At 32.2% G+C, this 26236-nt stretch overlaps 1 protein-coding gene across 1 annotated transcript; it reads left to right on the forward strand.

Annotated features, from left to right (window-relative positions):
- Positions 1-374: 374 nt before the first annotated feature.
- LOC136276281 (CD109 antigen-like) lies at positions 375-26170 on the forward strand. Its single transcript, XM_066087859.1, has 20 exons — positions 375-445; positions 2207-2624; positions 8031-8154; positions 8258-8371; positions 8593-8643; positions 9784-9930; positions 11221-11362; positions 18512-18688; positions 20800-20881; positions 20997-21153; positions 21277-21360; positions 21448-21628; positions 21758-21972; positions 22608-22757; positions 22893-22955; positions 23063-23175; positions 23779-23923; positions 24173-24275; positions 25918-26009; positions 26097-26170. Exons 1-20 carry the CDS (start codon positions 388-390, stop codon positions 26106-26108), a joined length of 2628 nt encoding a protein of 875 aa, XP_065943931.1. The 5' UTR covers positions 375-387; the 3' UTR covers positions 26109-26170.
- The last annotated feature ends 66 nt before the right edge of the window (positions 26171-26236 follow it).

The following is a 26236-nucleotide window of genomic DNA, read 5'->3' on the forward strand; positions in this document are numbered from 1 at the left end:
ATACAATTCTAAATGATGGAAAAAAATATTTGGTAGGGTCAATTATGTCGAAGTACATCAAACAAATTAAGTTTTAATTTTTACCTAGTAGTTAAAAATAAATCGATATTTAATTGAAAAATATCATTTTGCCATTTGACTACAGCATTAAAGTTTGGCGATCTTGATTTGTTTTCATCTAGAGTTCCAGTGAAGTAATTGTGGTTAAGATAAATAGGTGTTTGACAAAGGAAAACTGAGCAAATGTGTAAATTAAACATTTGACACTGCAGGTTCTGAAATATAGAATAAATTACAAATCCTTAATTTTAAATAACTTAATAGGTATTATTTTGTGTATAACTTCATTGAAGATTCCATTTTCAATTTCAGTTCCAGAACATTAAAATGTTGGGAGGAATTTCTACACCAAAGGACACCTCAGGTTATCCAACTTCTTGCAAAGGTAAATATATTGTAACAATTGTTTCCCTATGTACACTAAAATGAAATACACTAAAATTTATCATGAGTTTAAAAATAACAATGTGCTTGATAAAATTGCCAATTCCAAGGTGGCATATTTGCAACTGCCTAACATAATTTTTGTAAAAATCCATGTATATCAAATTATCACTTTACTTTTTTAAAAGTGTGTCTAAAAGTTTCGCGTGTCAAAAATTGATAGTCAATGGGAAGATTATTCTTATGGGAGAAACAATTTTCCTTCAAGTTAATTTTCAAAAATCGCATAGGATTTTCTTTATGTCTATTGAGAATTATATATCCTACAGAATAACAGAATTTTCCTACAGGAATATAATTCAGACAGGTAGTTTTCCTAAAATAATTACGCTTTCACTAGCAGATTTTAAAATGGGAGTATTGTTTAAATCATATCGGAATTGAAATTTTCATTAAAAGAATTTTAATTTTGGTAGAGAATTCTAAATATTTTCATGGAAACTGACTTTTTCTTCAAGAAAAATTATTTCTCCATAGTAATTTTTTAAGGTATATATCTCACTTGACATGTGAGATACATGAATTATAAAGAGATTATAACCCTTTAAGCTACTTTCTACATGTAAAAATATGATACATTTGAATTTTTCGGAATATGCCTTTTAAAAGTACAAAATGCCACGTTGGCAATGGAAAATATCCGGTGCGGTATAAAATATAGAATATTTATAGAAGACATAGTTTTAATACTGCTTATAAATTCAGCAGTAGCTTTAGTTTACCTGCGGACCATTTATAAACAAAACAAAAGTTAAAGGATTTAGTTTACCATGAAAATAACTTTATACATGTATCAAGAGTAGAAACCGTTTAAGCTCTCCTATTTTCCCCTGTTGTTTTAATTAATTTCATATGGTGTCGTAAACTCAGTAATACATATCAAATGAAAACAATTAATTGACTTTAAGTTGACAATAAGCTGAAATAAAATAGCTGATATAGTAAGGTCTACTACAAAAAGAAATTGATTGATATACCGACATTTAAAACAAAGTAAACGAATAATAATTTGAGCACGCACATGAACAACAAATCCACCGTAAACGTGAATTGTTTATAAATATGCATTAAAAATTCTCGGTTTCTTCATACAGTCAAAAGGCTCCACCCCCGTTAAAACTAATAAATAGTTTGTTGCTTTTGTTACAAGATTATCATACTGACAAACGATCTGCTTTTAACAACATTAAAAAATATACATTATAAGTACATTGTACTTGTACATGTGCCGTTCTTCATGTAAAACAAGTATGTCACGGTAACGTTGACTATATCAGCACAAAATAGTTTCTGACAAATTTTGTTTAAAATACTCAATGCATAAAATCCAGATCGAACATTTATTTGAATGTACTTTAATGATATTATGCCAGTTTTTTAAACAATAACTACCTTGAATCAATTATCTTTAATAAGATATGAGATTTAAATAATTTAAAATACTGTACATTTTCAAGAATATAAATTGCTTTAAAAAATATACCGACCCTATGGTCAGCAAAATTTACCTTAGACACAAAAAATTTCGAAATTTGTGAAATTATACTATACTTAACAAGTAATGTGTTACTAAATAATAATATATTTGAATTCATTTAGTCTAGCCTACGAAATCATATTAATTTAAACATATTTTATTGAATAATCATTTTTAAAAACTATTGATTTTATTAATTTTGTTTTTTGATAAATTATGATTTAGATTTATGCGCCGATAAACCATGCAAAAATGGAGGAACCTGTTCTATGAAATCCGACAGTAGATACACATGTTTGTGTCCATCCAGCTTCAGTGGTAATCGGTGCCAAAAACAGAGAAAAAAAACAAACTATGTTTTACAAAAACCAGGATGGTTATGGGGAGGGTCGAAACATAAAATTGTATTTGCTCTTGTATCATCTCCCAATATCGAGAGTTCTTCCAATACCGAGAGTTCTCCCAATACTGAGAGTTGGAATACTGTTCCAGTAAATCGTATTCATCCTTCTTTTTCCCCCTCTCGGTTTCCATTATATGAGCCACATAAACAGCACCAGAAGAAAACACAAAGCATTGCAAAAGTGGAACCTATAAGACGCAATTTTCCTCGTACATGGATCTGGGAAGAAATACATATGAGGTTTGAAATATTATTCAAATATCATACATCAAGAACAACCGATAAATTTAAAAAAAACTGTGTAATTCTTAAGACAATTCTCAAAGATCTCAAACTGTTTATGTTTCATATGTTTTAACATTTTTATTCTGATTTTGGTTTTAAAGAAAAAAAACATAGCAAAGATGTTTCATATAGCCGGGTTTTGAATACTGCAACATTTACAAACATTAGTCTTTGAATACTAAATAATACATGTGTTATTTCGAAATCGGCGTCTGAAAGGGCAATAGCGTACAAGGCCTGACAAATCCCCCCGTACCCAGGATTTTGAAATGGCATATGAACATATGAAAAACTTTACATTTGAAATTGTGCATCAGTACATGTACATGTATAATATAGAACTGCATTCTCTGACAAGTAAATAATATACAATAATACATGTACTTGGTACTTATCTCCTTTGTTCTATTTGACGCTTTCTAAGCATTACAGCATGATTCCATATCTGTGCTAGCGCTATTTTTATCCGACATTGTATGTACAGAACATGAACATTACGTAATTGTTGTCATTATATAAATGGTATTAGATATTTTTCTCATAATCAATAAAAAAGCAAAACACGTTTCATTTAAAGGCAAATGAATTAAAAATGAAACGCTGTCTATACGATTCGAACACCCTCTCCATGGAGAATGATAGACTTCGAGCTTCCGCCTATCACAGGGAGCTAGGTAGACACATTAGAGTACGGGTGAATAAATTTAACTTTTTGACAATAATTAATTAAGTAAAACGTTTTTGGTGAAAATCACAAATTCGACTCATTGTGGGTCTAGACTCCATTTTAATAAATCAATAATAAAAATCAAAATAAACTTATTCTTTAAATAAAAGTTCTTTTAAGATGGAGTCAGGACCCATTCATACCTAATTTTGCAATTAAGAACAGTGAATGAACCAAGATTTATGCAAAAAACGATGTGCAGCTTAATTTGGAAACTAATACCTGTCGTGTTTATAGAATGAAAGCACAATATTGACTTCCATCGTGGAATTTTCAATAAAAACAATCCATACAAGTCAAAAATTAATATTCTAACTTGAATTGAAATTCTTTCGTCTTCATTGCTCCGAGTGGGGAATATGCGACACCTTGTACGCTACTTTTCTCTGAATCTACGGCCAGTATATGGGCAAACTCACTAGATTGTCTTTGTTCTCAAGATAATGAACGCGTTTACCGCCGAAGACATTATGATTAATCCTCTTTCTTGCACCATAATAATTATATAGCACAAAGTGAGAAATGATATGCTTAATATGGGGTTATTTTGTACTTGTCAATAAAAGGTTATTGGAAATTGTAACGAGTGTGACCTATTTATGTACATGTAATCCGCTTTTAATTAAAAGTGTTGGTTGTTTGTTCTTTAAGCAAAAAATTTAACACAAATTTAGTTTCTGAAAGAACGGTGTTTCAACATATAAGTAACACAGAAATAAAACCAAAAAAACTGTAATATGATTTGCTGATTGGAGAAAAGTATTAATTGGGTTCTTACTTAAAATGTTAATAGTAAATGTTTTCCCCTAAAAATGTTTAGTAAGACATCTTGAGTAATTAAAAGTATTAAAAAGATCCTTTTTTTAGCATAACCATGTGTTATATAAAAAAATTGAGACCGAGTTCCTCCTTGTGGTCCTCAGAAATATATATCGTGATAAGTTTGACATGTGCCTTTAGAAGATGTTGATCTAATCGCGGCTGTTAGTAGTACGCAGAAACTCTGCTTTTACTCTGTCACATGTTATGGACGTTCAAGCTAACGATTTTCATGAATTTTCAAGTGCATACCAAAACAGATAGCCTACTCCTGCACCGGGACCTTTTTGTTTTGTAGAACTTAATTATTCTATAGAACATTGACCATATTTTTTCACGATTCAAAGAGTGAATTTATTATCACGATCCATAAGTTTTCAATGATATTTTATGCCAATCTCTTTTAAGAATCTATAATATCTAAAGGATAGGCGCATGGTATGGTTTTATGGATTTTCATTTTTGTTATAAAATTTAAAAATTAGTATTGAAATTCGAAGTCGAATGTAAATTAATTATACATACGTGAAGAAAGGAAGTCATGAAAAACATTATTAATGTGGATATTATTCAATATTTTAGAGGTTGAAATTTCAAACGTGAACGTGAACGTGTAGTAATAACGTACCCGTACACGTTTCAAAGGGGCATTCTCACTTTTTGGTCAAAAATTATTTTTTTCCGATTTTAATGTTTACAATGCTTTTGTAAGGTATTTCTAATAGGCATCCTAAATTTTGTTTACATTTTTAATATTGAAGTGAAAGTTCCAGTTTAGACCCAAGATGAATGTGTCGAACGTTAGGAACTGTTTATTAATGCTTAAAATGAATGAGAAGATAGACAAATGAGCTTGAAAAAGGTTTTGTTTTTACTGGTTTATTGAACCTATGTGAATAAAAAGAGGACACGAGCCTTGTTTAAATGAGCCCTGTTTCCTGCTTATAACTCTACCACTTACTCTTGAATTTCATATGATCATTAGAAATACATTCCAAAAACATTGTAAATAATAACAACAGAAAAAAAGAATTTGACTAAATTGTGATCATGCCTCTTTTAATCGCATCTTCTCTTATAGGAAGACTTACTACATGTATAAATAACTTATCCCCGAGTGCCCAAACGCAGAAAACATACCGCATTTCTATTATTTGTAATCACTAGATATAACCTGAAACATTTCATTTATAAAATTATTAACAAAAACATTTCTATTATTATTCAAATAAGCCCTATAAATACAACATTTATCAAATGTGCTTATCATAACTTTTGAACCTATTTCCGTCACCCACATGTCCTATGATAAGCCATGGAATGAAGACACGTTAACTATATAGTTTAAACTTAATTTGTACATATATCTAGGACAAGTTATAATAAGTAAAAATTGTGTATACACTTTAAATGGTATTTGATGCAATCGAAATGAAATGATCGCCTGAATAAATTAAAATACTGAAGTATTGACGGGAGTTGATTTTATCGATTATCATTTATTTCAAAATTAACTTGTCTTGCACGGCAAATAGTTTCTAGTCTGTATTTGAATAACGCACTTTTTTATTATATGAATTTTAGACTTTTCCGACAAGAATTTCGAAAAAAAAAACCCATATGAATCATGTTGTGTAATATTTAAAGATAAATTTCAAACTATGAATAAATAATCGAAGCAATTCTAAAAATTGTATGGATGTATGCACTATTGATATCGAACTCTATTCTCGTTCAACCAGACGCTCGGCTGTCTCCGTTATTTCCGACATGCAAGAGAGCTTCTCTGCTTGTCGGAGATTTACGGAGACAGCCAAGCGTTTGGTTGAACGAAGCTATATAAAACTCTGGCGTAGGAATACATGAGACTATAAAAAATATCTTAGTTGTTCTTATTATATAAAATCTGACGATTTTCAAAGTGTTTATTGATTAGTTTCCTTAAAAAACAATGCTTCAGCATACATTACATCGAATTTTTCTATTATTTTCAAGAACTGCATCTTGTCAGCGGTGATGATTTGTGCTTAGGTCCCAACACTGTTTCACTTTCGGTGTGCCAGAGTAACTGCATAGGAGAGTTGATTAAAATCAACTCCCAAAAATGGGTCCTTGTAACAACAATCACAATGACCTCTTCAGAATGTATCGATGCTGATTGATTTCTGTCCTGGCATATTTCAAATATTTCATATCATTAATGAGTATATATCTATACTCTCTATATGGCAAAATTACGGCCTGAGCAAGTTGACGTTATCATCAAGTGTAGTGAAGAAACGCTATTGCGGACCGAAAAAATGTATTAACAACCTTAATCAAAAATACATTACATAAGAAATGTTTCATCTTGACCTCTCTAAAAATGACTGACCACCGAAAATGATCGAATGGGCCGGAATGTCAGAAATATCGATATTTTAGTGCACCCGTGAAAAAGTTTTAGCTGATTTACACAATTAATGGTGTATAAAATGAACAAGGTGTAATTTTGATATGTATTGACAAATTCTTAAATTTAACCCTTGTTTAATTGTTAATATTTGATTGAAACATTTTTTAATAGCAAAAAATGACCTCATGAATTCAAAGGGCGATGAATTTCCCGAAAATGACGGAGTTAGGGGATATGCGATATATCTATATTATTTGATACTGTCAATTTTACAGAGTGTTATTCGATTTTCTGGATCACCACACTTGGGATTTTCGATATCGTTTCACCACTCTCATTAAATAAGGTCTTTTTTTTAGTGTGTGTTAAAAGAGTTCGATTCAAAATAGGTTTGTTATATAAGTAAACGTTATACAGTTAATTTTCAAAAGATAGTTTTGTAATTACAACTTTTAAATAGACAAGGTACTTGATCCAAAAAGCCCCAGTTGCCAGGCGCAGATCATCAGATCAAAGGAGACGCGAAGCATCGAGTATGATCTGATGGTCCGCGCCTTGCAACGAGACGTGATCCGACCAATTGGATCAATTACTGCTATAATAATATATTTTACATTTTTCACATATTTATCTCAACATACGGAGTATATTACATACGTAATTAATTTCTGATATTACACTGTGTATCATAACGCAATGTGACGTCATATTAAAACATTAGGCAGGTTTAGGCGGTTGACGTAGAATGAAAGTGTACAAAATAATTTGATTGAAAAGTGTGAAGTTGTACATGTGAATCATTTAATGTCATTTTATTTATTTTTTTATGAATTGATACAAAATATGGTCGAAAATGAAATGTTTGTTTGTGAATCTTCAAGGAACCTTTTTGCATAAAGTTGTTGACGTCATACTGTAACTGGGTTGTGCGGCTAACAATTATATCTTTTACGGAAAAGTTTAAGGTTTAACAAAATACGTGGTAAATCATGTGATACAAAGATTCTTTCGTAATTTGCGATGGTATATGATTTTAATCCAACTCGTTGTGAGTTTTCTATATCCCCTTGTTGGATGAAAATCATATATCATCGCAAATCACGAGAGGTCCTATATGTATTTAATTACAAAATTAAATGCTTTCAAATTGAAAATACGACAGTGAATAATTTTTCCATAATAAAAACATACATATGATCTTCATCAGTCGGGTCAGAACTAAAAAAAAAAACCCGCGCACTGGCCTCTATATTTTGACTGTTTAAAATGTACTTTGCATACAAAAATAAATATTTTACTGGGGATTTGTTATGAGCTTCATAATATTTATAATATAGTAAAATATTTTAGGTTTATGATATACATTTATAAATTATTTGTTGAATAAATAAAAACATTCCTCAATATAATTTATTCATAGAGGACGAAAACTAACGTCCTTCACGAAAAAGGTGCCTGATACTTTAACAACTTGGATAACTACTGCTTTTTGTGTGAATGATGACAAAGGATTCGGTATTTCACAAGGAAATAATCCATTAAAGGTATACACATGTATGATATTAAAAAAAATCACTGAGACTGTATCCAGCGTTTCCATTGTTATCTAAACTATACAATATACATGCAATCTCATTTTACTTTTAGATACAAGTGTTCCAGTCGTTTTTTGTCAAAATAAAACCTCCTTCAGATGTAGTTGCAGGAAACAGTGTGGCAATCCAAATTTCCTTGTTTAATTATCATCCTACTGCTAAGATTGTAAATCTCTCTCTCTCTCTCTCTCTCTCTCTCTCTCTCTCTCTCTCTCTCTTTTCTACTCAAAATTACTCCTTTACATAACATTATATATAAACATTAGAACAATATATATATATATATATATATATATATATATATATATATATATATATATATATATATATATATATATATATATATATATATATATATATATATATATATATATATCTCTGTTTTAGGCTGTTCTGTACGTCTGGTTTCAAGATTCTGTCGGGGGCTCTTTTGTAAAGGTAAGAGTTTTTTGTAACATGCAAATGCATACATGCATTAAATGATTTATGCCACTGGCAAACTTGTAACAGTCACGGTAAAATAAAGAAAAGAGGAAACTTCTCTCAATGATCTGGCATATGTGATAATGTCTGTCATTTTCAAAGAGTCTTACAAAGGAGGCGGAGCTGTCACCATTATTATATTATTTGAATGACGGAAGATCTTAAATATGTCTACTTACTCAAATGTTTGATTAAAAGTGTGAAAAAAGATCAGATGAAAAAAAACTCTGGAATTTTTTTTATTAAAGAATAATAGTGGGCCATTATTAGGAGATGTCACTGATAAGAAAAGATGCCATTTCACAATTTTTGGTGTTCGTAAGAGTCAATTCTAGGGATTGCCAAAAGTCCCAAATTATCAAAAATTTAATTAAGTTGTTAATCTTTTTAACAGTAAACGCCAATCTCAACACATTAAAAGAATTTTGTTTACATTTTATTCATAATCATAAAGTTGTTTTGTTCAGCAATGTGAATCTAAAAAAACGATTTGCAATCTGTTTAAACTGGAAATAATCAATTATTACTAAGCACTAAAAGAATGTTTTTGAAAATTAAGCACAACCCTTTACTAATTATTTTTCTTTTAAATTTTATAAATTATTGTATTGTTTTTGAATGGTTTTATTTAAATAAAGATATTATTACAAACATCCTACATTCATTAATAAAACAAAAATATGAAAATAAGTCCAAATTGTCGCTTTTGAAAAAAGTAAAACTCAAACGTTTGAGTATAGCAAAATTGCATCTTTACATGTTAACACTAAACTTTATAAAAATGTGAATATTTCATCAAAAGTTTTTTAAAATATATCATCATTAGTTTATATAAAAAAAAATATGTTTACACGTGATTAATTTATTCAATGCATGTTTATTTACAATTTTCAAAACTATTAAAGTGTTTTACAAAACATTAACAACAACTGTGAATAATATTTTTACATATACAGTCAATATATTCAATACAGATAATTTATTTTGAAAAATCTATTAATTGATTGATATTTGTTATAAATATATTAAGGTTAGGAGCTCCCCGAGGATTTGTCTCCCTCGACGAACAATTCATTCTGTGGTTTTTCCTTATAGGTCAACGGACGTAACTCCACACTAAAAATGCAAGTCATCGATACAAATTTGGAAAAGTTTGGATTCTACAATATAACCGTTGCTGTGTACGATTTTTTGGCTGGATATAAAATATTAGACAGTGCTGAGATACCAATTTTTGTCAAGGTAAAATACCTTTTTCTTATTAAGTGATATGACAATCAGGAATATGCACTATTTGATATTGTGTTTACCAACAAAAAAATCATTCACTGTCTGAGGGCATGGCTAAAAAAGATGCGATAATAACATCGGACCTACACGAATTCAACGCCAAGATTGAATTTCTAATGGCTACCTAAAATCAAATATCGTACAGGTACAATTACTTTATCAACCTCAATTAAGGAAATCAAATTTGACAATGGGAAAAATTAAATCATGTGAGCACACACATGTAATAACTCTAAAAACTCATGGTAAGTTCTTGATTAAGACTTTACTAGTCGAAGAAAATCACCCCTTGTGGCAATGGAATACAAGTGTCGGTACAATTGCAACTTATCATTTCGTTAATATGAATTAAACGTCGAAAATGCGATTCTAAGTCCCTGATACGTTTGACCTTTATATCGTACAAATCTACCTACATTGTTAATTCAAAGTATCAAAAAGTTAGATCCTTTTTTCTATTTTTGATATAACTCCTTTCCTTTTGTGTGTCTCATTGTCCGTAACAAATATCTGTTGCATTTTTCTCAGCAACTATAAAGGGGAAGTCCTGGCCATTTTGTACAGTGCCGTTTTTTTTTTAAATATGTGTCCATTTAGACCATGCTTGAAATTTTTAGCTAAATTATCACAATTTTCTGTTTGGGGTTTAAAAATTGGCGATATCCCAGTATTAAGAGGATTTATCCTTTGCCCAGACACTGTTGTACTGAAAAATAAGATACGGTATTTTTATTCGCTCAGTTTTAATTTCTGATATCTCTGATAACGAGGGCGAATATATCGCTTTTAACACGTAATTTATTAAAAGACAAAATAAGTCGTAGTGATGAGAAACTAAGTCAAACGTACAAAGTAGCGTCTCATTTGAACAAGATTATGAATGTCGTAATAACAGGATTAAATAAAATCTCGCATGTACGAGATAACAAGACGTTATACCGAGATACCAAATGGTACTTATGAAATACTAAGTCATTATAACGGAATTTCATATATTACGTACGTAATACTATTTAAAAAGTAGGTTTCTTATTATGTAATGACTTATTACACACACACACACACACACACCCCTTGGACCTCCACTGCAGACTTTATAAATAACCTACACAAGAGTACTTAACAAAGATATGCTCAGTAATGAAGAAATAACAATGTATGCAGGTATTTGCGTATCACAATTATCTGTTGGTTTAATGTGAGTTCATATATTTTGAATGTTATTTTTGGCTTGGTTTACAGGCCCCAGGTGTACAACAAGATTACAACGTTCCAAAAATAATTTCGTTAAATGGAAGATCATCATGGATTAAGGATACCATTAATATTTCATTGCCAAGTACAGCTTTGCCGAAAACCAAGTTTCTTTTCATTACTATAACGGGTAAATCATATTTAAAATTTATTGAAACAATAATATGATCAATTTATGAATGTGAACATGCAGTAAAATTACAAGTTTTAGGAATCCTCCACAACTTAAAGATAAAAATCAAACAGACACTGATTGGGATATATATATATATATATATATATATATATATATATATATATATATATATATATATATATATATATATATATATATATATATATATATATATATATATAAGGACACACATTTTTAATTTTATGAAACGTCATAGAAAGTACAAGTCAGGGAAAATGTGGAGAACCCCTAACAGGCTTAGTAAAATATCGAAATGATCATTATTCTGTCATTTCATTATTATCATTTATTTTACTGTGCTATTATATAAATAGTGCCCGTTTAGGAGGGTAAGAGTTGAAATTGACACCCCGAGAAAACTATTGTCAACCGACGCGAAGCGGAGGTTGACAATGTTTTCGAGGGGTGTCAATTTCAATTCTAACCCTTCTAAACGGGCACTATTTATCTTATTATACTGAATGTCTTAATTTTAAAGAAAACTTTACTACTTTTAAATATATGAATGAGGTGAATTCTTTGGCGAACCATACGCGCATAGTTTACGTGCATGTAACAATTCGTTGTGTTACCCGTTGCTAAGTGTGTTGCTAACGCTGAGGGTAATAAAACGATTATCAACTGCGTCTAAACTAATCAGATTTCAGTATTTAACATGAAAGTATAATAATGAATTTTAATTAGAGTACTAATTTAATGTTTATTTCTTTTGGATAATTTAGAATTAAGGACTATTGGGTCGGTCGGTCACAGGTATAGTGATGTATAAACGTCAGGCTCACACTTTCAATAAGCTGCACAATGTACCCCTATCCCAATTTTTTGGGAAAGGGTAACAACTCCATAGGATCTCCGTATTGGTGTCAATGAATACTCGTTCCCGCAACGATTTTGGATCAGATCATTTAACATTGACAGTAACATTTGCATTTTTATCTGAACTGAATATAAAAATTTCCCTTTGTGAACATAAATAACGCGGCAAAAATCAGTTTCCCATTCACTTTGAATAGTTTCTAGTTCAATGCTGTTTTAGTGATATAACGAGATAAGACCACTTCTTTACACCGATATTCACGTTATCAAACCGATCTAACCTTAAAGGGACATACTAACGGTTTTGATCAAAATTATTTTTCCGTTTTTAATGTTAAAAATGCTTCAGTATGTAAAAAAAATCGGAGGGACTGCAATATTATTGCTAGCTTTGAATGGATGAAATTCTATTTCTACAAGACAACTTGAAACGTCTACTTACAAATGTTCTACGCAGTGCAGTTACATATAATTTAACTTCAGTTATTAAATATTGTTTTCTTTTTATGTCGATACATTTTCCTTATATGGTTTTCAATGTTTTATTAAGAACCATCATCTGACATTTAATGAAAATCCTTTGATGTACAAGTTTTAGCTCAGCTAAAAAGGTCTTAGTGAATTTTTCTGATCACATGTTGTCCATCGTCCGTCTGTCTGTCTGTTCGTCCGTCCATTCCTCCGTCTTGGTACTTGTTACAATGGTAATGAAATGATTCAATACTTTCTAATAACGGATGAAAACCTTTGAAAAGGAAGATAATCACAAAACAGTAAAAATAGGGTGTACATGTATGTGTGAAAATCCTTCCTCTCAAGAATCCCTGCTCCATAGATATTAGTGTTTATGCCAAAGCTTGCATAATTATATAGCTATAGTAACAAGAGGCCCACAGACCTGATGGTTACCTGAATATCATCGTAGATGGACCTGTCCTGCAGTCTCATGTTTGCGTTTTAAAACTTCTTTCGAAATCGAAGACTTCATTTTGAAGTCCAAAACTGTTCTAACCGTTACCCCACTTTTATTATTTCTTGTTTTAAACATTAATTCTTAAAGGGGGAAACAAGAGAATCTCGGATTTTCTTACCCCAGCACCAGGTGTCAAAATTATTAACATTTTTTCAAAAAGACCTAAAGGCTTTTAATCCCATTATTATAATATTCACAGTTTCGTTGATAATGCACACAAGCATATACAATGCACATAAAATCAAGTAGGCTTCCACAAATAGAAAAATTTAGGTAGAGGTTTTTACATACATGTAATAACAATGCAAATAGTTTAACTCCCGCGACTGTGAAAAAACAAAAAAAAAATATTTAAGTTTAAGATTTAATATAATTATTTCCACACTATGGCCATATTGGGCCCCCTAGAACCTACACTGACCCAGGGGCCACACAATTTTGGAGAAGGCTTCATTGACATTATAACCATGTATTTAGTTATTCTTAACAACATGTAGAGACGAGAAAAATTCTTAAGATTTAATACATTTTGATATATGCATTAAATCAGGAATTTGTACTTATATTAAAAAAATTAATACGTTTTACTCTATGGCACTTAAGGATCTAAACCCCTGATCCAAGTTTTCTGCTAATGTTTGCCTTTCCTTCAAGCATTTCGGCTTTTTAATTTCAATTCCACTTTTTATTCCCTTAAACTTAAACTAGGCATTGACTCGATTGATATAGCAGGGGTATGTGTTTACTTAGGTTTTTCGAAAATTTTAGGCAACATCTTCCTTTTAAAAGATTGTTTTCTATATGAGCGCATAAATGTTTCAAATTGTCGTGTATATGGTCAATAAAAACAGTTATATTAATCATTCACATCCATGAAACAAGTCGATACAGCCGTGCGTCCGTATGTTGTTTTTTTTAGTTAAAAAGTGAGAAACCTTGTATGCTTGTTTCTATTAAAAAGGGTAGTTTGTTTACGAATTTCAACCCTTTAGACCTCAAAAATAACAAAGCCCCGAACACGTGACTGAAATTCTTAATTTCGCATAGGTGTGCTCAAAGCGTGATTGTGAATTAATTTCAGGTACGAGGTACTCGTGTCATTCAATCAAACGCACCTTTTAATATACTAATGCATACTTTTCGCACGCTTGATTGACGCTCCACCTTTTAATACAAATGTTATGTTCTTATTCGTTTCACTCAAACATTTATAAACACAAACTCTTGAGTAAGATGTGAAGCGCTCTGAAAGTGCAGTTTTAGTTAATTCGAAGATAAAGGAGATAAGAAAACTCGCTAAATGCCAAGATTTTTTTGTGACTGAAAGTTTTTCAGAAAAGTTTTCTTTGACATGGCCATCTTTTGCCCTATCCGACCGCCACCGCCCATGCGTTTTAAACAGTCTACCACAAACCCCTGCGGCTGTTGCAGAAGTAGCACCAGCCAATTTTATACTATGTACACCAAATTTTGACTTGTCTTAACCAATCTTATTAATGGCGTCCAATGTTATCTTCCTTGCTATTGTATATGAAATCGGACGATTATCCGTTCTAGGTCTATCAGAATTAGACTTTTTTTACAAAAAGACACCGATCTAAACAAGTGTTGAGAAGAATACATTGCAGCATTTGACAATCTTAAGAACTTTTCTAATATATTTACAGGACATGTGTCACAGAATGTTCTAGCTATACAAACGTTTTGACCAGTTTTATACACATCTGTCTTGCTTTTAACAATGTTAATTTCCACGCAATTATCCTGTAAACAAATATCTAAATAAAGAATATTTACTATTTCAGAGAATCTCAGGAATCCAGCAAAACCTAAAAAAAAAACACACACAACGTTCTCAAATTATACAAATTGTCATCCTTTCAAAATGTAGACACCAAGGCCTTCCAATGTTCTGGCGTAATACGTTCTTTTTTGGTAACAGGTTTTGATGTTTCTCTAAGTGCCCCCCCCCCCCCCTCCATAATAATTTTAACGAGGACAGAATCACATGGATCAACATAGCCTGCTAGGCTATATACCCAGCTAATAGCATGCGCAGCTGAATGAATTTTTTCCGATGATTTGTACTGCTTTGCGAAATGAATGATATACAATGCAACGTTGGCTATCGAAGCAGGAAGAGGAGTAATCACAGCTAGGGTTAAAGCTGTTACACCATTTGCAAAAGTGTTAAAATCGTACACGTACTGTTTTGCTGTATTGTCGGCCTTAGATGTTTTACAATATCGAGGTAGTTCTGATGCGAGTTCCTCAAGACGACGATCTTTACTTTCGTTGTTAATGCCTATCCATCTGCCCACTGTAAAAACATCTGAAAAATGTGTTTGTTCTAACAACATATCAATATCCTCTTCATTTCAAATTACACTATATATGGTGTATCAAGACCTTCATCATCTGCAATACACCCTATGATGTACCAGGACCATTATTCAACTGCAATACATCAACAGTTCATATTCGCCACATATAAGCAAGTACCATTATTAATATCATGTCATCTGCAATACACCTTCATTCATAACAAATTAGTAGCATCCAATCGTGCCACAAATATTCCAGAACCGAAAAATACAGAACCAAATAAGCAGTTTTTGTTCTGACCTTGAATGATTATCTCCTTTGTATCTTTAAAAAAATAATACGTCTTTCACATAAGTTTTATGAAATAATTTTTCATCAAATAACATTGGCCAAAAAATGCACACGGTCAGTTTGGTACTACAAGAACACCGTAGGGCATTACGATTTAGTAAGAGACTATTAAATGAATGGGAGGAACTAGCCATTTATTTCCCCACCCCAATTTTTTGTACAACAGTCTACAGCCTCTGATTCACGATTCTAGAATTTTGAGTTGTATCTAAGCAATTTACGATTTTTGAAATTTGCAAATCTGTCTACAGTTAATGATCCGAACATAGAACTTACAAAATCAAAAAATTCTACAATAATTCCCAATCATCATGATTTTACTAAGAAAATCTGCTTGATCATTTTCTCAACTCGGAATCCACTGAACATCAAGTGAAATTTTGCTATCGGTGCACATTTTGAAAATATTATGTGCTGTAACTTGTAAATGGTGCTTCATGATACCAGAGTGTACTTTTTTCTCACAATTTTGGTTATCAGTAAACCACTTCGCTGTCATTTCTTGTAATTTATTCTTAAAAGATGTCAACGCCAATTGTATGCCCTTCAACTCTCTCCATGTCGAACTCATATTTTTCTTATCATCTTTCCACATCAGATGGAACACCTTAGAATTAACTTCAAGTGTATATGCACTGGCTGCTGAGTTGCTTGCATCTGAATAAATGATTACATTTTTTCTTTTAACAGAATGTAGAAATCTTGTATTTTTACAAGGAATACATTTTATCCAGAAATTCAATTCTTCAAAAACTTGATCTCTATGTTTGAATAATAATTTTAGATCCATAATTCTTTTGTAGCTATTTCCATAAAAGAAAATTGTGTCATTATATTACACATGTTATACATTACTGGTGTCATGGAAATGATTTGTCCAACTACTTGTGCCAGTTCTCTCGCTGTTATATTTGGGAAACGACCAATAACTTTCTTTAAACAAGAAACAGCGTCTTCTGTTCGTCTATCTGGAACTGTAATGAAAAACGAATTTGAATTCCATGTTAAACCTCACCAATTCAATAATTTGCGTTGGAATAAATTTAACTGTGATTTGTCTATATAGACCACCAGTCCGGTTTCTGACAATGTTCTTTGAATGAAATTAGAATCTAAAATACATTGACTTCCAGTTGAAGCAAATGCTAAATCTAGATACAATACAATCATTATTATCACTTTTTCTAAAACAAATTACCACCACGCTGGAGAGGAATCAGCGATTCGAATATGCGGTTTTAATTTTTTTTCCGCAATTTTCATATGAAATGACTCGCTATCTGTAAAGTCAAAAGCTCTTGTTTCCAGTTTATCTAGACCCTCGAGAATCTCGGCATTAAATTCGTACTATGAACGGTTCCCTTCAGATTTAATTTTTAAAATAGAATTTTATTTTTATTTTTTAGTGATAGACTCCAGCTGTTCTGCTTTGAGCTGACCTGATAAATTTTAAAATTGTGTCTGACAAACGCCTGTGACGAGCTTCACCACGTCGGCAATATCCAGTGGAGGGTTTCCAACAGCTTCTTTTTGAGTTTGGTTGATTTCGCCTTTTTCTTATAGAAAAATTTCGTCGCCAGAGTCGTTCATCAAAAAATGACAAAACGTGTCTTGACTGCACGAAAAAGAACCTTCGAATGGTTTTTATTTTACTAATACACAATAATTTTCACGGTCATTCATAGCCCGTACTATGAATACCTAGGTGACAATAATAACAACCAATTGATGCAAAGAATAAACAAACACTACCACGTGTTTCAGTAATATTAATAAATACATATATTGACCTACATAGCCGTTTTAAGAATATTATATTTGTACAGAATGTGTTCGGACATAAGATGAATCAGTCCAAAACTAGAGCAAATTTTGGTGCGCCGTAAATTGCAATTTTTTAACACGTACGAAACTGTAGCTCCAAGGTCGTCCATTCGATTTTTTTTCAGACCGGAAGCCATAAACTTGCAGCTTAAGAAATGTAATGCTACAACTTGAGAGATTACTATGCAAGTGTCCTCAGATAGAGTAAATTTTAACTTGTAAAACCCGTGGCTCACGGACCAATACTAAGGCCCAATATAGATTCTAAGGAAATTGTGTTAAAATCTTCTTCTCAAAAAATACAATACTACATTTAGTTATTTTACTATTTAAGCATCCTCATATCTTCATATCCTCAAATCTAGGTCATAATGACCTTCTTCTACTTTTTATAATTATTTATAGTTCATTTTACAGTTTCTCTAGTACGTTGAGACCTAGGATAATAAGAATGGTCAGTTGATGCATCTTAGATCTTACCAATGGCATATGATTTTCAAAAACGATGCTTCTTTTTTAGATTGTTTGTATAAATGTCAAGTCTTGGAATATATGAAATATTTTGTGAGTTTTACAATATTAACAAGAGTTTCACATTTAAAAATTTTCGAACGGGGTTACGAGAACTGTAGTTCAGGTGAGCGATGTGGCCCCTGGGCCTCTTGTTAAAAAGATTAATATGGTTTTCGATTATAGTTTCACATTAATGCTACTGTGTATTTATGGGTATAATTATATATGTTTGATATAAAAAAAAAAACCTTAAGGTACTTATTTTTAATCGTATTTTTCAGGAGATATTCTGGCACCAAGTATTAATGGACTCGATCATTTAATACGTTCCCCCTGTGGGTGTGGCGAGCAGACAATGATGTTTCTAGCACCAAATATTTACGTTATACATTATCTCAAAAGTACAAAACAGTTATCAACGGACATGAAAAGGAAAGCAGTTACAAATATCAATAGTGGTACTTACTTTTTTTCTTTGTGATGAGATAACAACAATTTTGGATGGCATTTGCAATTGGTTCACCGGTTTACCCCCAAAGATCACAAATATTTTCAAATTTCATAACTTCATTATTAATATACCGATATAGAATTAAAACGCTTTTTTTTACTTTCCTTTACCCACTTCATATGAAACATTTTTAATCGATTTAATAGTAATGGTATATATAAGTTCCCGTTCAATCACTTTGTTGTTCATTTTTTAATCCTCAGAGATAACTTTTTTTTTAATTACACGTTTTCAGACAAATAAATTTTTATGACAATGGAATTCTGAATGTGTCATCTTTCTTGTCTGGTTGAAAAATACGGCTGTGAAAATTTTACGCTGCATCTTTTGAATTGTAAATGACATGAAAACATCCATTTGTTGATGAAAATTTGCAAGGTGTTCCGAGAACTAGATTTGAAAAAAAAATGTTCGATTTTTCCAATATAAATATCTACGAAAACAATATGATTTTAAAACCCGACAATTTCTCGGGATTATGATAATAAAATGGGACATGTCAAAGAGGATGTCTTGGACAACTATTGTTCCGGATGGTTTTAATTGATTTTAAGCTAAGCATATAGATATTTAAGCTGCATATTTGAACGATTTTTAATGAAAATACTCATATCTGTGATTATTTTGGCAAGAGTTTACGAATATTTTGTCGCTTCTGTTCGTGTGCCCTTTGTGAAAGGGACTTAAATAAAGAACAGATAGTGCGACCTTGATATTCCGAAATAATAAGTAGAATCGTTTAATCATTTGTAATATTAACAAGATTATTTCCACATACTGACCTAGATCTTATATTATTTTGCTTTATACATCTGTTAACTTACTTAAAGACTCATATTTTTTCTCAATGATTGAATGAAAATGTGTGAACTTCACTCCAATTCTCAGTTTTTTTTTTATTTTGAAACACATCATGTTATACCTTTCATCAACAAATGCATCGAACTTTGGAAGATTTTTCTAAATTTAACTAAAGAATGGCATAACTGTTAAAATCACTTGAAATGTTACCAGATTAAGAAAACATGCAAATATGATGCTTATCACCCTCGTGCAAAACTGTAGATGTATGGAGGAGCTTACAACAAACAACCGTCTTTACATGAATTGTTTCTTTATGAGTTTGCTTGGGTTTTATACAATACTCATGAATTTCTTTCACTGTACTTGACCGGTCTCCTTCTTTCTATGCCGACGTGTGTCCGTTTTAACCGAGTCATACCCAGCCAGACATGCGTAATGTACAACTGCCTGTTGTAAAAAGGATTTAACGGATATAATTGATTTTTATCCGCTAATTCACTTTCATATGGTAGACAGGTACGCGACAGTAAGATTTCCATTTGAAAACTGTTTCCTTAGTTTCTAACGTATTAACGTCAATTGCATTTGTTTATCCAGTTCTTGCTTGTGACTAATAGTAAAATCTGATTTTATATATGTATATACAAACATTGCAAAAACTTTCATATTAACACATACTAGTACTTGTCCAAAGTAATGAATTTAGATATATAAAGCTCAGACAAAATTCACCTTATTGGAGCTCCACGTCCGCACGTTTGAACCCACGTTTGGACCTTCGGAATATACTCTCCTAGCAGAGAGCAGCCAGCACTCTAACCACTCGGCTATTTATGGAAGACTAAAATCTTCCTTTCGATAACGGACGGAACTTAGCTGGTCACTCACTACACGGTCTTTAAGACTGACTTGGAATGTAGGCAAACGGCATTCTGAGAGGATCGTCACGAACCACATTTCATGAATACATACATCATGGTGACGGCTGCCCACTGCTAGAATAGTAGGTTCCGAAGGTCGTGAGTTCAAACTGGGTCGGATGTGGAGCTCCACTAAGGTGACTTTTCTGTGTTTTATATACCTATTATTTTTCTTCTGGTATATGTTAATCTGAGATTTATTGCAATGTTTGTTTGGGTTTTTTTTTTAGAATGCTGTATAAATTTGGAAAATTTATAGTTGTTTATCCGTCCATCAACGTATTGAATGTTGAAATAATCTATATGATAAGAATCCTTTCATATCCTTTTTAAGGCGTTGACAGAGAACTCCGTTGGCGCAGACATGATGGTTCATTCAGTGTATGGGGAAACCGTGACAGACATGGGAGTACTTGGTGAATTAAAATATTATCTGTCATTCATGTAAAATTGCCGAAGTTCACAATAGTTTATCGTTTCATGTTTACATTCCGTTTGTCGGTTTTATATATTCGAAAAATATTTCACTAGGCTAACATCGTTCGTTTTGATGTGCTTCCACCAAGCTGATGATTTTATACCAGTAGAGAAAGGAATCTTTGTTAAAGGTTTAAACTGGTTATTACGGCAACAAAACACAGATGGTTCTTTTGCTGAAAATGGACGAGTTATTCACTACCAAATGCAGGTACATGTAACAAGAGTTCTAATAATATAAATGAAATGTCCGCCAAGGTAAACTCTTAAATTGTATGTAAGACAATGTTTTAGTATCTAGTTGTGCATAGTAACAGAATATATTTATTTTCAGGGAGGTGTTAGAGCATCTCGAGTTACAATGACTGCTTATGTTGTCTTGACATTGTTAGAGTTCAAAGATTTTTCGGAATTTAAGGTAAAGAAAGAAAATACCTTTGACCTCTGATAAACACAGAAGGCTTCATATTCAATTTGATTTTATATCTTTATCCTTCCCAATTAGACAAAAATAGCTACTGCAAAAACTAAGGCGATGCAGTTTATAACAAGATCAAGCAATTTAAATGGATTACGAGGGAGTAAACATGGAATGGCTCTAACCAGTTATGTGTTACAAAAAGCTGGTTACTCTGATAAAGCAAAACTTGTGTACGCCGATTTAAAAACACAAGCAAATTTCAAAGGTATGCTATTTTTCGTGTGCCTTTATAACAACGTAGCTTGTAGTTATATTTTGATATTTGGAATGTGAAATGAAACTGCAAGAATTTGAATTTTCAAATACCCAAACTCGAAAACTTTTTTTGATTTAGGCAAATATTTGTTTTGGCAAAACAACGGCAATCGGGTATACCAACAAAAACTGAGCTGGCAGTCTCCAAATCCGAGAGCAAGACCAATTGACATAGAAACGTCAGCGTATGCATTACTGTATCTTGCCGAAAAGAAGGACATGTCACAGGGCATCAAAATAGTGAACTGGCTTGTCTCCCAACGGAATCCCCAAGGAGGTTACTCATCAACACAGGTACAATTGAACGCACAAGATGTGCATAAACAGTTAGTTCTTATCAGTTTTAAAATTACATAATCTCCTGAATCTTGTACATTTGAACATTATTTTACTTGGAAGTTAATATTTATTAATCGGAAAATTGCAAATTTAACAATACAGAAAGTTTGCTTTTTATCAAACGTGAAGGGCAAAAAACGACGTTCCTTTACTGATTTGTTCATTACTAGACATACATTTATAGGGTTTAATAATGTTGATATATTTACATGAGGGTTATTTTGAAAATAAATTATAGAAATACGAATAACAACCATTGTTATACCCTTGTAAAACAGTTATTATATAACTATGTACTAAAAAAAGTCAAGCATTTTGACTGTTGGACTGGAACTGTTGGATTGGAACGGTTGACCGGTGACGTCACATTCCTTGAAAAAGTGTTAATGATTAAAAGGGGTATAACAAAACAGTTGTTGACTGTGTCTCGGGCAACAGTTGACTTGTCGGACAAGCTCGCAAACTGTTGCCCGCGGCCTTTGGCCTTGGGAAACAGTCTGAGGGCCGGTCCAACAGATCAACAGTTGCCCTCTACCCAAGTCAACAACTGTATACTATTATGTTTTTGTTTATTTTTCATATTTATACAGGACACAGTTGTATCCCTCCATGCACTCGCCAGATTTTCTAGCTTGCTTCAACAATCGAGCGTAGATGCTGAGGTAAAAGTGAAAACTGACTTCAAAGAAAAAACGGTACATGTAAACAGGAAAAATAGGCTACTTGCTCAAAGAATTGAGGTAAGGTCCTCCAAACCGTAAAATTAGTAAATATGAATAATAAATGATTATACATTTTCATATAATAAGATAAAATTCAGTATGATTAACTAATAAAAATAAAAATAATATGGTCTGTATGCAATTATTTTCTAGTTAGACAAAAGAACGAAACATGTGGAGATAAAAGTAAAGGGGAAAGGACTCGTTTTGGTTGATGTAAGCGACATTTTCTAGCTTCGATCGATTAAAATGAATACAAATAAAATACTTTATTTTAAAATTTCATTATATCAAGCACTTATCTATTTTTACATGCATTTCAGACTACTGTGAAATATAATGTCATGAAAAGCGGGGATTCAACATTTGAAATCAATACAACAATATCGTCAGCTAAGCAAACATTTGACAAAATCACAGTTAATGTTTGTATAAGGTAAAAAATCAAAGATGAAAAATATACATCATCGGGTATATTTAGAGTAATAATTTCTTTACATTTCGTATAATAAAGGGACACTTAACATACAGAGGTGGAGAGTGGTGTCCACTTTTTGATTTGGGTGAATGACTAAACTTGAACTTGGCAGCAGAGTGATGCAGTGTTTATTTCTATTGTAAAATTAACGTTCTTACAGAAAATCATATTTATATTCTGAGGGTGGAGAGGTATGATATATAAAAGATAATTAAAGATAAAGATTTCTATTGTAGTCAATTCCAAAACAGTTAATATCCCATCATCTTCTAGTTAATTTGTGCTTTCTATAAGTCTTAATTTGACTTTTAACATTATCGCTCTGTGTAGGAAATATCTAATAGCTTTTTGTTTTGTTACTTTATATACACCTGTTTCTATTCATATAATTGATTGTATCTTGAAACGCGTTGTTCATTACTTTGAACTAACTCATTTTATCTTATTCTTGAAAATTAAATCGATAGAGGAGTGGTTTATGAAAACGTGGCCAAAGTATTGACAGTTGATTTCCTATTAAAATATACTTGTTTTTTCAGCAAGATATTGTTTTTTTTAAAGGAGAAAAGATAACAAAGACAATGGGATGGTGGTTGCTGAAGTTGGACTTCCGTGTGGATTTAAAGGGGACCTATCTAAAACTAACGCACGGGGGCTCGATCATAAAGAGGCAATGTCGGATCAACTTGTATTGTATTTTAAAAATGTACGTAAGAAATGGTTGTTCTGTAAGTGAGCTTTAATTGCACCTTAAAAACTTTCCGACAATATGGTATGATAATCGTTTAGCTCATAAAAAATCATTTATGTCCATCATAATGCTACTCATAAAGGTACATGCAGATTAAGATTTTCTGTAGTTTCACTGATAGAAACCAATATGTATAAATTTAGATATCATATACATGTACATGTAATATAACATTCTTTACACGATTTTAATAACAACACACAGCTGAGGAGGAACTGGGTGTGTTTTGACGTGACAGGTAACCGCGTGGACAAGGTCACTGAGTCACAGGGAGTACCCATCATTGTGTACGACTATTACGAGCCAGGTAAAATAATTAACCTATAACTATTGATATGGGTCGATTGTACATTGATTATTGGCCCAGTGCCATATATACTATCGGAAAAAAGAAACTGTGCATTAATTAATATATGAAAAAATATTTAAAAATTACAATGAACAAATTTTATTTTTGTAATACTGTTAACACATGTATTCGTAACCACATTTCATAGCACATTAATGTCAACGTCGAATAACGTCAATTTCAGCACACTCGAAAGTCACTGTTATTTGAAATTAAATTAACAAAATTAATAACGCTTGTGACCACTATTTGCGTTCACGCATGCTTGACAGCGACGCCTCATTGATGCCACTAAAGTGTTCAGATCTAGAAATGCTTGAGGGATGTTGTTCCAGATGTTGGTTAAAGCCTGGCCTAAATCAGCCAATGTCACTGGCTGATTTGGTAAACGACGTAAACGTCTTTCCATTTCATCCCAGACGTGCTCGATCGGCGACAAATCGGGGGAAACAGCTGGCCAAGGCAAGACATCGACATTCTTTTGAACAAACAAGTCCCTGACTACACGTGCAACGTGTGGCCTTGCGTTGTCTTGCTGCAGAGTGATGTGATTTTGATGTCTCTGTATGAAAGGTATCACATGACGCTGAATGATTTCATCTCGAAAGCGTACGCCGGTGAGATTTCCATTGACAATTCGTAGAGGGGTCCTTCCACGTGCTGATATTCCACCCCACACCATAACGCTACCTCCACCAAATTGTCGACGTTGCACAACACAAGCGTCCTGGTAACGCTCCCCAAACGCGACAATACACCCTACAACGGCCGTCACTGCTATCCAAATGAAATTTAGATTCACCAGTGAAGAGAATATTGGCCCAGTCCTGTATTCTGAATCGCAGATGTCGTGTGCACCACGCTAGTCTGGCAATACGATGACGTTGAAGCAGTACTGGGCGCACACGAGGTCGCCCAGAGCGCAGTCAATCCTGAGTGTTGCCAGATTGTTGAAAACGTCTCCATATAATGACTGGATGGTGTTCCGATGAACTCCAAAGTGTCTTGCAACATTTTTTTGCGCCATTCCAGCTTGCAGCATCCCAACAGCACGATTACGTTGGTTTTCGTTGAGTCGTGGCATGACAGGGGTAAATTTTGTCGAAACTAAAGTGATTTCCTTAACAAAAAAAGTTTAAACAAATCCTTCACAGTTCTTATTCCAACAGTATTGGCCCGTAAAACTCGTGCGCACAATTTTTTCAATAAACAACAGGTGCTCACTAACCATAAAAAAGTCCAATCACCCGGACGGTTACCATCCGATATTGTCAAAAACATTACCATTATCTATTGTTTAAACTTTATAAATACAAACAATAGATATTGAAAAATTATACTAAATTTTATAATGCACAGTTTCTTTTTTCCGCTAATATATAGTGTATCTAGGTATTTGTCGCTTTTACTGTGATCATTTTCATGTAAAAAAAAAAAAGACAGAAAGAAATACTAAAAAGCGATATGGGTTAGTGTGCGAAAAAAGCTATTAAATTTGCACAATATGACGAACTGAAATAAAAACAATAAAACACTACCATACATTTAATCAGAGTTGAGGACATTATATATTCAAAAATTAAATTTTGTACTTAAATAGAGAACTACGGTATTGCAAGCTACCTGACAGGAAAACTGCAGGAGATGAACATCTGTCAGATCTGTCCAGAGTGCAACATTTGCAAAGAAATTGTGAGAACATTATATTTTATGTTCTTTTCAATTGCGTTTTATTTGAAGAACATTGAATGATTTAGCATTAATTGCTTAATATTTCAGGTCCTTGGCTAAAGCCGAAGTGGGACATGTTTGAATATAAAGGCAGAATTTAATAAAATAAGTAATCAGACTCAGTGCTTGGTTTTGGGTGTTTTTTTTGCAAACATAAAACATACCGTACTGATGTACATTTTTACGAA

Source organism: Magallana gigas, chromosome 6 (genome assembly GCF_963853765.1).
Source record: "Magallana gigas chromosome 6, xbMagGiga1.1, whole genome shotgun sequence".
NCBI classification, from domain to species: Eukaryota; Metazoa; Mollusca; class Bivalvia; order Ostreida; family Ostreidae; genus Magallana; species Magallana gigas.